Source organism: Aethina tumida, chromosome 3 (genome assembly GCF_024364675.1).
Source record: "Aethina tumida isolate Nest 87 chromosome 3, icAetTumi1.1, whole genome shotgun sequence".
Taxonomy (NCBI): Eukaryota; Metazoa; Arthropoda; class Insecta; order Coleoptera; family Nitidulidae; genus Aethina; species Aethina tumida.
The window spans coordinates 15,150,005-15,163,161 of NC_065437.1; the positions used below are offsets into that span (position 1 = coordinate 15,150,005).

The 13,157-nt window shown below is 30.3% G+C and overlaps 2 protein-coding genes across 14 annotated transcripts in view; one reads left to right on the forward strand and one right to left on the reverse strand.

Moving 5' to 3' along the window:
* LOC109601412 (disks large 1 tumor suppressor protein-like) overlaps positions 1–13,157 on the reverse strand; it is a 211,928-nt gene that overhangs the window by 128,081 nt on the left and 70,690 nt on the right. The window lies entirely within an intron of this gene.
* Positions 11,414–12,296, forward strand: LOC109601420 (larval cuticle protein A2B). Its single transcript, XM_020017663.2, has 2 exons — positions 11,414–11,488; positions 11,769–12,296. Exons 1-2 carry the CDS (start codon positions 11,477–11,479, stop codon positions 12,234–12,236), a joined length of 480 nt encoding a protein of 159 aa, XP_019873222.1. The 5' UTR covers positions 11,414–11,476; the 3' UTR covers positions 12,237–12,296.

A 13,157-nucleotide genomic window follows, 5' to 3' on the forward strand; every position in this document is an offset into this window, starting at 1 on the left:
TTAAAAGATTTGATGACGAATATATTTAATTCAATCTTAATAATTATTTTTATTTAAGGGAGACATGTTTATTCATATTTTGTGAAAATTAACCCTAATAGAAAAGGTATAATGACTAAAATATTTAATGTTTAATTGAATACCTAAGATTAAAAAAATTAAAATAATAAAAACCTTTAATAAGACTTAGTTTTAATATTTTAGTTTATCCTAAAAATTTCTTCAATCTAAAACAAGAATATTTGATATTAAGGTAATTAATAAAATAATTTAATGATGTTGAAAATGTCTAATTTATCAACTACACAAAAATACCCATTTATTTGCAATGTGTGGGCCTGTGTTTAAATCAAGTCACCAATATTAGGTATGTAAATGTTTGGACGCTAGAAACAGAATTAATAATATTGTTTAAATAAAATACGACCCTTAAATAAAGAAATGTTTTGTGTTCACTGCAGTGCACTGTACTATATTTATTCGAAATCCATTCCCACAACATCAGTACAAACAGTTGATGTTTATGCACGTAATTACATAGTTTATCTATTAACCAATTCACGGTGAACAAACACATTCGCTTCATCACAGTTCCATAAATTATGGCTTATTCAATTTTTGAAAATTGACCTGACAGTTGTATAAAACATGGATATTATATATATGTAAAATTATTGCGTTATTTACATCTATATCTTTCAAATAATGCGCGTCCACATAAATCGAAGATAAACGGCGTGCATGAAAACATTCGTAATGGTCCAGAACAATCAATTACACTGAATCGGTCCTGTCATTTTAAACTATTAAATTCCGTCATCTAATCGACGTCCAGTTTTACCAATGCGATCCCGTTATTTGCTGGTAAATAGAGCCGGAACGTAAATATTGATTAATGCGCCCGCTAAATATTCTATACTATCGGGACTCCGTGCCAATTCAATAATTGTCGGTTTTATTATTATTTTTGTCGTTTTAACCGTATGTTAAATTGACTAAAACAGATCTGTGACTGTTTGGCTGATTTATTTTTTTTTTTACAGAAAAGCAACTAAACCACATGAAATATCGTTTTCAATTCAAATTTAATGTCAGAAAAGGCTCCGGGTTAATTAAAATGATATTTTTTCAGCGTCGGTTGGTCGCACTTGAAATACCAATTATTTATAGTGATGTGCGAAATAATTTAGCGAGAATATAAGCGTAACATGCACGACACATGATTTATTGTGTGATGTTCCCTTTTAGCTGACACGGGAAAAGCTGCGAAACAAAAGCTTTTAGAGGCAAGATGCATGAAAACAGGATATCTTGAAATACGACAGAGAAGTCATGTAACTGATGATATAGTGCCTTATGCGGCGCAAGTATTTCACAAACATTTCAGGAGGTTTAGCTTATATTACGTCCCGGAAATCTGATATGCACATTAAAATAGTGCCTTTTCTTTAACGTCGCCGAATATTGTGTGAGCACACACATATTTATAAGCGGATTTTCTATTTTAATAATTTTGATTTATCACGTGTTTACGACTGTTTGAATTCGCATCAGCACATTTTAATAACCTCGTCGTGGGACAATCGAAACGAATTACTTTTAATATAGGTCACACAATAATAGAGATATTTGAAACAGATAGTAAAACCTACAAATTTGGGTTAATGTCGAGTCAAAAATACAACAATAAACGTAAAACAATTCGTCAAGGTTTTGTTTGCCTTATTGCCAGTCGCTTTGGCAAAACCGGCAAAATAAAAGTAGATGCAAGTTAATATTGTAGACATGTGACTTTGTAGTCCAAAATCAAGTTATTTTCGTATCGATAAGTACGTCAAAGGAATTTTTCCCTTTGAAACAGTCCACCTTATTTTAGCACTTTTAAAGGCAAATCGCTTTTAGTGGAACGTGTATAGAAAGCTTACAGTTCGGTTCAAAAGTTTTTGTAAATTTTGAAGTTTCCGATACACCTTTTATGTTTGCCTAAAATGTAACTAATGCATATTTTTATTAAAATTAAAAATATCGAATTTTTAGTACGAATATTTATGGATGAATTTTATTTGATATATCTATAAAATATTTTTATTACGAACATATAAAATTTTTCGCCATAAAATATATGTGTAATTTTATAACATCGATATAATTTGAGAAACAATTTTATTAAAACAAAGTATATCGTATTTAATAAAATTTATTAATTAAATTTTAGTAATTTAAATAATTTTTGTTATAATGCAGTAAAAAGAGGTGATACTATAAACAAATTTTATGTGCAATTTTAAAATGTATGAAAAACATTTTATTAAAACGATTTTTTATATTATATTTAATATAATAATTTTTTTAATGCAATGTGTTTTTTCTGAATGATTTTTATCGCCTTTAAAAAAAGACAAGCAACATATATTTGTTATATCTTCAATTAGTATCATATTTTCAATTAGTACTTTGTATAGAGGTGGAAATGTTTTATACAATACTATAAAAAGTATTCTTCTGAAATGAATTAAACATAAATATAGCTACTTTAATTTTGAAAGGGTTTTCTAATGATTAAACTTGTGTAGTTTAATTTAACATTAACACTTTGTATAAAATCCTTTTTATTTTATAATTTTGACCCTTCTTGGAATAAACTTGATCATTTTCAGAATATACGAAGCCCATATTCCTTCAAAACTTCATGAATTGCTGAGTTCGTTTAAATTTATAAAATTTTTATGTCGAATTTGATTATAAACATATTCATAACATTTCCTCCATATTTTCTATCGGGTTGATGTTTGGCTATTGGGACAGCCAAGACAAAACATCGATACTTTGGTCTTATAATCAATCCGTTATAATTTTGGATTTGTAATATCATTTTCATGTAGATACACATTTATTAAGAGCACATTTCTTCAATATATAGGAACAAATTGTTGTTTCAATATATCACTTTATAAAAATCAGTCTCAGGAGTCTTACGTTAAAAAGAATTGAGGCATCTTGTTGGTACAATAAACTTTTTGTCACTATAAATATTTAATATGAGTAAATACGTCATTTTTATAAATTAAGTTTAAACACGTTACTAGAAACTATTCGTGCCTACCAGTCAAAATTGGACATTTCGACCAAAATATAAATTTAACCATACATTTTTTTACGTCCTGTATACTGGAATGTATATATGTATATTGGAAGAAACAATTAACATTAAATATATATTAATAAGTTGCTTAATAATGACCAGGACCTAGGAATGACAAATATAAAGTTTTAAATAAATACTGGGCGACAAATAACAGAAATTGGCTGTATATTGAAGGTAAATAATCCAAAATAAACAAGCGCGATGGCATGTTGAAAAAATAATTGCTTTTAATCACACACGATAGTGATTATTGTGTCGAGTTTCCCGTCATCCAGACTAATCCCATAGTGGCTGTCAACCGCTGATTCATATTTTCATCATAACGACATTACAAGGAAAAAATCCTCCGGGACTGGTGCCAAACATGAAACACAAAAACCACATAAATAATGAAACACTGTCCCGTCAACTTTATATCGTAGCGCGGCAAATCCGCCAAAGCCTTAATAATCAAAATTCCCGTCTCATACGTGGACATTGTTCACGGGAAACTTCTCGCGCTTAAGATTCACATCTCATAATGAATTCGCTGTAGTCATTGCACGCAATCTGCACTAACCGATATGAATGGGTTCTTAAGGATAATCCAATTGTGTTGGGTTTCATGTTAAAGTGGCGTTCGCCATGTTTGACCTGGACAATTATTGCTAGGATTGTGCCGTTTGATCTGGGTCTTTAACGAATCTGTCACAGTTAATCAAGTAATGCGATGGCGTTTCAAATAATTTAATTCTCAATAGCTTAAATTATTTGAGCCTCACCGTTTAGAAGATTTTGCGACTATTATTGTAATTAATTAATTACTTTGTACATGTTTATTCGGAAACAAAATACAAGCGTTTATTAAAATTTTGCAACGGTTTATGAAATAAATTAATGAATGGCACAAGTTGTTTAATTTGTATTATCCTGCAATTAACTTGGAACCAAAACATTTATTAAATTGTAAGGAATAAGGAAATAAGCTAATTGACATTAAACATATTTAAATTATTAACTCTAAACATTGAATCAAAGTATGTTTATTGAGATTATGTGACGATTATAACAATAAAAAAATTATTAAATATTTAATAAATAAAATTAATTGTAAATAAAATTTAATGATAAAAATATTTAATTTTTCAATTCTAATAATTGCTTAACATGATTTAATACACAAACGTTTATTAATATTTAATGAAGACTAACAAAATAATTAGCTAAATTTTTCAATTCTAAAAATTATTTAATTTCAAACGAAAAACTTTTACAAAGAGTAAATTAATGACATCGAAAATTCTTAATTTGTTAATCCTGAATTTTCTTGGAATGAAAAGAGAAAAGGTTAATTATAATTTTGTGACAATTAATAAAATAAATTAATGAATTAATTTATAAATGTAAAAAACTATTTGGAACCAAATTACAAACGTTTAGTAGAATTTTGTTTGTGAAGTTTAATATAATAAATTAATTACATTTAAGATATTTAATTTATATATACCAAACATTTAATAAAATCTTGAAAGAATTTGATGAGGAAGATATTTATTTTTACAATCCTAATTATTATATATGACACAAATGTTTAATATTTTGTGAAGATTAATAGAATAATGATTTAATTTTTCAAATCTAAAAATTACTTGATTACAAAACAAAAACATTTTTTAAATTAATTAATTTGATGATTCTAAATTTTATGTCGATTGATGAAATAAATTAATGAATTAATTAAAAAAATTTATAAAATTACTTGAGACGAAATCACTAATGTTTATTAGAATTTTGTTTAAGTTATTAAAAATAATGAGATCTTGAAAAAATTTGAACCATGAAATTATTTAATTTTTCAACCCTAATAATTACTTACATTTAAGGCGGAAATGTTTATTACTATTTTGTGAATATTAATAGAATAACGACTTAATTTCTCAATTCTAAATTACTTGACAAAAATATTTAAAAAGAATAAATTAATGGGATAAATATATTTAATTTAATAATCATAAATAAAAACAAAATTGTTAAATAAAATTTTATGACCATTAATGAAATAAATTAACATTTCAAAAATTACTTGGGACGAAATCACAAATGTTTTTTTAGAATTTTGAACGTTTAATATAATAAATTAATTACGTTTAATATATTTAATTCATAAATATCCTTTTTTTAATAAAACACAAAAAGATTTTGTAGAATTTCGTGAAGTTTAGTATAATATAGTAATTACATTTAAGATATTTAACTTACAAATACCAAGAATTTTTTAAATAAAAAAAAATAGAGGTTGAAAAAATTTGATGACTATATTTAATTTTTCAATCTTAATAATTATTTTTATTTAAGGCAGACAGTTTATTAATATTTTGTGAAAATTAACATAATAATGACATTAATATTTTAATTCCAAAAATTATTTGGTTCTAATAGAAAAGGTATAATAATTAAAATATTTAGATGTTTAATTGAATACTCAAGATTTAAAAAAATAATAAAAACCTTTAATAAGACTTAGTTTTAATATTTTAGTTTATCCTAAAAATTTCTTCATTCTAAAACACGAATATTTAATAATAAGGTAATTAATAAAATAATTTAATGATGTTGGAATTGTATAATTTATCAACCGCATAACTTCGTTAGAACTAAAACAGCAGCGTTAATTAAAAGTTTGTGAAACTGTATATATAATGGAACAAATGAACAATGTTACAAATTTTCACCACAGAATTACGTTTTGATTTTTGATATTTATAGGGTTTTCGAACATTAAATTGTGAGATTGGGCTTCTCACGTGCGACTATTCAATTCAGTTCGTGCAAGTTACGACGTTGTATTGGATTTTGCAGCAGCATCCTACACTTACAATATGCATAATATAATAAAATAAGATTACAAAGCGTTAGTGTAATATTGCATGAACAAATAAGTTGAGTGGTTGGGATACAAAAGCAACGAGCGAGAGGCCGGATTTTTGAGTAACTTTATAAAATGGCCGTTTCACATTCACGGGCCGGAGGTGCTCCATAAAATATAATTCAAGAAAAACACGGAGCGATGATTGTAATTTGGGGCCGTTATTCCGGGCTCGCATAAAAGGATATTTCGCACCCTGCTATATGTATATATATATTCATACAAAGGCGGACGGATTCCTTTCAATTTGAAACAAAGCCGGCCTCCTTGTCATCGACTATTTGTCAACTCGTCCTTTTCTAATAAACTGCCTTACAACTTCACTGGCACAGTGATGGATTGTCGAATAGACACGCGTAGTCGGCGCATCGGCTCCAAGATTTATCTGGGTATCAGTCAAATAAATTGGGTGTGCGCCGTACTTTCCATAACAAGCCGACATAATAATTTCCCGACGCCCGATTTATAAAAGTATCTCTCAACCAAATTGGATAATTACCATAGACCCGTTCCTGACTGCACTCGTTGCCAAACAAGATAAAATTAATTTACTGCCAGCCCAAATAGGTTCCTGGCGAAATTAGTTAATTTACTGCCGCCTAAAAGGTTTCCGGTTGATAGTTTTTGTTTTCACCAGATATATCACGTCCGCGATGCTTTAAAATTACACCGATTTTTCAGCGCTTACATCCTTGATGGAAACAAATTTACACTGTTACAAACAACTAGTTGATTAAAAACGTCTTAGTTAATTGTGCAGTAATTATTGCATCGGTGTGTCAGATCAACATGTCACGTGTCAGTTTAACATAAAGGATTATCCTTGAAGGGGAAATCCATAGCCACAAATTCCGATCGCTGTGTCTAAATCATACGGGTAATCAATACATGCACTGCTCTGTTAAATATGCAATATAATAAATTTCGCACAATATACCTTTTATCACTGCAGTTTTAAAACTTCATCGCGGGCTACCGTAATTTATTAATGTAAAAAGTTCGTACACAACCTTCACGGCATTTCCCAAAGGAGTTACTGCGCTCGTAAAACGTTATAGACACTTCAGTATTTTATCCTGGAGGTCAATGAGGAAAATAAACTTCAATAACTATTCTATTTAGCTCGTTTTCGAAAGCACACTTTTGTTTCTGATTCGGTTTGTTAATCTCGCAATTCAAATGTATTTATCCCAGTTAATTAGTGTTTAATATTGCTGATGAAATGTGTCAAAATTATTATAACCATTCAAACACGTAAAGGCTTTGAAAGTTTTAATTAGTGCATTAATGTATTCGAATTATATTATTCATTTACCAAAAACATTGATCAAAATCCTAATTACACTTTCATAGTTTCTCCAAACTAGGCATGTCCAAACCGACCAATACCACAAACATGTATCGATCCACATTAAAACCGTTTCGCAACCGACAATCCGCCAAAACGACACCTCGCATTAATTTATTAATTAGCCGACATTATATAACAACGAAAAAAAGTGGAGCGGCCGCGCGCGCCATTATTGTGCAAAAATTTATGAAAAGTGCAAGTATCAAAATTATCTGTGTCAATGTCGGCGGCGTAACAGATCGGGCGTGGTTGTGTTCGACTTTTAAAAAAACCGTTTGGCGATTCGTGTCACAGACTTATGTTTCTTAAGTAATGTCCCTTTCTTTTTTTCTCTTACGCGTACTGAAAGCATTGTTTCGGGACGCAGTTCGTGATCGTCCAATAATCAAATTTACGTTTTATATGGGACAAAGAGGAAAATTCTCCTTTTGTTCGATGTAATTGAATAAAGCTCCGATAGTGGAATTTTTGTTCTAAACAAGACGTTATCTAAACAATACATTTTGCATCTGACCGTTGCAGTAGGAGTTGTTTATCTACGGAACGGTTGTGGTTTAGGTGCGTCTGACTTCCTCGATCCAAGACACATTTCCTTCGGTATACTAGAAGTGTCGCCATTGTACAATGAAATTAACTGTGTCAATCTAAACCGACATAACTAAACAGGAACATACGGCAGGAATTAGCATTACTGTTTACTGTTTTGATTGATAATTACACGTCGGCTTCAGTAAATTAGGTTATATTGTATACTGTTCAATTATTAATTTGGTTAATTACTTTTCTATTATGCTGTCACCACCACTAGAAAAAAAAACAAATCTGTTAAAATGAACTATATTATTGGGAAAGTCGAAATAGTTTGTTGAAGTGAGTTCATACCAAGCGTTGTAGTTAAACAGGAATTTCAAATACAGCCATGTTCAATGTGTTATTTGCATAAAGTTTTAAGGGAACGACGACGATTTTAATTTAAAATGCATTTGCTCGGTGCTAAGTTCGTGTGACGGATTTAGTGCTTTCGTTCTGGTAATGTTGTGAATATTGTTTTGAATTAATGATTCCGGTGGTTTACTAATGGCTTAAGTACCGAGAAAAGCTCCAGGATAGAGGAAATGTTAACTAAAATAAAAGTTTTTGATTTTATTGGAAGAACTGCTCACACCTGTTTAAGTTCAGTGATTAGTTTTAGTTAAAACATCTGGAGTGTTCAATTTGTGATAATTTTTAAAAAATTGTTCAGCTAATTTACAACTGCTCCACAGAACTTTTCGCTTGCTTCGACAGCTGAAAATTAAAACGCAACAGCTCGTTGCATTGTAATTTCATTGAGCCGTTTTTCGTGGATCGCTCGAAAAGGCTACGAAATAATTTCACGTTTCACTCGCATTTCGATTACGTGATCGTTCGGTACATCGAGACGGCCTTGCCGATTGTTTTCGTCGTGTCCCACTTAGTCCATATTCACATTCGGAATACATTTTAATGGATAACACCGTCGAAAACTGTCGCGTTACGAACAAACGGCGCATCTAGGAAAGTTATGAAAGGAAGGATACTATCAGTCTATTAATCAAACCGGAAAAATATTTGGACTACAAAATACACAACAGCGGAGTTTAGTGATTGTGCATTTATCATAGCAATGTTTTTCTTGAAAACTTTGATTAAATGAACGTTGTTTTGAATTTAACTTTCAGTACAACAGTACATGACTAAAATAATATTTATTTTGTACTTTAATCAATCTACGGGTAACAAATTAATGTTTCAAAACTATTTGCAGTACATGCAAAGTTGACCAGTTTTAGCTTTAATTAAAGACAGTGCAATAATTTTAATCAGTTTTCTCTGTCTATAAAATGAAGTGGCTATAACTATAGCACTTTATAATATATATTAGAAATATGAGTTGTACTCGCCAGTACCAATAATGTTTATTCCTTTTTCTTTTATTGTTATGTATTATGCAAGTGATCAATCTAATTTTATTTTTTAAAAAATTGTGTACCGTTTTATTTTTCAATGAACAAAATTATTACAACTTTTTACTTTATAGCCTTTCATTGTTCCTATAAAAAAAAATTAAATTCAGCGTTATCAAAAACGAGAGAAACAAAAAGAGGTGGCTAAATAACTGAATTGTTTTTGTACTAATATAAAATTTGAAGAAATCGAATGAAAAAATTTTTGATGAATTCAAAAAATTTGAAAAAAAAATCGGTAAATAGATAATCAATCGTTTACTGCATTATTAAATAATTAGAGAAACTGTTTAGTTGACCAACTGGCTTCTAAAAAAATAGATCCAATCTTATTGTCAATAGAAATTAAACTAGGACTTCCTAAAATTAGTTTAAGGACTGTGAGAAGCTGAATAGTGGATAAGAGTTTGTTTCTCCCCAGAGCTACAAGAAATGTGAAGGCCTAATTTTGGCAGATTCACTGGACCACAGAACAGTGGGGAAGAATAGTTATAGTGACTTGTCTAAATTTAATTTAGATTGATGGTTCTGCTTATGTTAAACCTCGTACACCGTTTTTACCAATTCGACATAAAAAATTTATAAATTTTAATGAATTCAGCGCAGAAAATTTATAGGAATATAGACTTATATTATATATATATTCAGAAAATGGTTTATGCCACATAAAAAGTGTTAATATCAAATTAAATCAAACAGATTTAATCTTTAAAAAATATAGTAGTTTGTATAATACAGTATAAAACAACAATAGTAAATTAACATTATATTATTAATTATATTTTAATATTATATTAATATATTATTTTAACAGTTCACATTAATAAAATTATGGCTGAAATATTTTAAAAACTTGCTATAATAATGACCATCACTGTATAGATGAAAATTCAGCCTGGACACTGATTCGTTGGACCATAAGAATTGTATATTATACTAAAACCAATTAAATTTACTATTAGCGATCTTTGTAATTTTAATTAAAACTGGAAAAAATCCACAGTGCAGCTTGCTGCACCGACGGAAGTGACAGCAAACTATAATATCTTATTAACTCAGCACTCCCAACACAAAGAATCTTATACAAAGTTTTTTAATTTAAAAAATTATAAACTTTCTGCAAATAAAGCAGAACTCGAGGCTTACCTATTCATCTAGATGCCATTCATCTTCCTTAAAGGACTAAATAAACCAAAAACAATGGGGTTCCTTTGAGTCAATCGTTTAGTCTGTATAAAAAGTTCGTCATCTCCGTTATCGATTTTCTACTTAGTTATTTGAAAGTGATATCATAAACTAATAAAATACTTCCTGTAATATATAATATTCTAAATTTATTTACATATAAACAGTTTATAACTTTTTTCTAGTGTTTGATTAAGTTTCGAAATCATTTACAACTCGTTAAATAATTGTCTAAACTCCGTAGTGGTAACTAATTCCCTTTAGCACAGGAGGTTACAAACGGTGATATTAATTCAGTTATGCACTCATCCCGTAAAACATAGAAAAACAGGCCGTTACTAACAATATTTGAATATTGTAATGAAACTTACAATTAATACAGCAACTAATTTAATATTTATAGACAACATTTATTAAAAGCAAATGTTTGAAACATTGAGGGGTAGACAGGTTGGTTTAAATCCATAATTTTACCTTGTTTATCCTGGTCATATGTCTATCATTTTAAACATGTTAATTTTGGTTTTCATTGAAAACCGTCACAAATTTTAGAAATTGAATTGACATTACAAATCCTCCAATTAGCCAGATTTCTCGTGTTTAAAATTTGATTAGCAACATCGAATCGATAGTTTAGAGCCGGCCCATTATCGTCGTACGTGTTAACGCTTCTGATTTGGAAGTTTAGAAACCAGCGCCGAAACTGTATCGAAAACAGAAAGTCGCCGGGCTTATTGTTATTGATAAAGCGTATTCACTCAGCCGAATTGGCCCATTAATATTCCGGATGGGTGTTAGATACTTATGAAATCAGTGTACATTCAACATCAATAATATATAAGCCACTAGTGGCCTAGTGTTCACTATCAGTCGTACCTCACTGGTGATTTATTAAAACTGTAAACATGGCATTCAAGGTAAGAATGGACTGGCGGGTGGAATTTTAGTGCAGTGTCGTGAGGGGTGAACTACGACAGATTCCTCGGTAACGGATACGAGATAAGGGAAACGTGGGTCGTTATAGGGGATATAACAGTTTATTTCTACGACGTAAAGAACGTCTTAGTGGCAGTTAGTGTTTTGTTGACCAAAACCTTTGTTGTTTGATATTGCTTTACGTTATAGATTTAGGACTAAATCCATAAGGGATAAATACATTAAATCAGCCTTTTACTTCAATAACTGTTTTTGTTGTAGTTCGTAGTCCTCGCTGCTTTGATCGCAGTTGCAAAGGGAGGAATTGTCGGCGCGCCCGTCGTCGCCGCCCCGGTGGTGGCAGCCAAGATATCAGACGCCACCTTTGACCCCAACCCACAATACTCCTTCGCCTACGACGTCCAAGACGCCCTGACCGGCGACAGCAAGAGCCAGGTGGAGAGCCGTAACGGCGGCATTGTGCAGGGACAATACACCGTCGCCGACCCCGACGGTACTCGCCGTATCGTTGACTACATCGCCGATCCGATCAACGGCTTCAACGCTGTCGTGAGGAAGACTCCATTGGCTGTTGCTGCACCAGTCGTTGCCGCCAAAGCTGTGGCTGCCCCACTTGCCGTTGCTCCACGTCTGGCTGTTCCTGCTGCCGCTCCTGTCGCTGTCGCCCCCGCCTTCGCCCGACTAGCCTCCCCTTACTTAGCTGCCCCAGCTCCGATTGCCGTTGTTTAAGATATGACTGACTAGATTCTTTTTGTACATATTTTCTTTTATTAAATCATCAAAATATTATTTTTCTGGTTTTATTTTATTGTTCCATGCATTCTTTATTAAATGATAACAGTATGAGATTTGTATATTTACTTTTCCGTGTAAAATATTTCATACCGGAAAATTAAAATTGAATAATTAAAACAAAAATTCTTTTAATATTTGAATAAATGCTACAACAAGGGAATTTTTCGTTTTTATTACACATGCATGCATTAATTTCATGTACGTACACAAATTTAATTGTATAACCCATCCATACAAGAAATTAATTTTATTAAATTCGATTTCACATACGCACATGTAGTGTGACTCATTAAATGTGGGATACCTCATTAAAATTCATAGCTATGACCCGATTCGATTAATTTTTTTAAATATTATATAGAGAAAAATCTGTCACAACATTTTTAATTTTCTACCTTTTCTAAGTGAATTTTTGAAATAAATGAGTAGGCATCAAATGTCATAAAAGATATTTTGCAATCTGTAGCAAAATATAAAATGGTATTATTCAACGTATCGTATCTATATCTTCTGATCAAATAAACCATAGAACTAAATTTTAAAGTAATATTGCATATCAATAATTTATTAAAATTGAGTGAAATACAAGTTTATTGTAGTGCCTTAATCTTGCTCGTTGAGTACATTTTATTTTACTTGCCTTTCTAAGAATTATAAAATCAGTTTCGACCACTATTAAAGAAAGGATCCAATAGTGTCATGAATACCAATAGATTGGAATTCGGTGAAATAATTCACATTTGAAATTACCCTATTTCTTTTTCTCCTAACAATTTCACCGAAATAAATTTATGCGTTTCTCTATCAAAAAATTTAAATCTAATGTATTTTATACATAATCAAATTATAATCTTA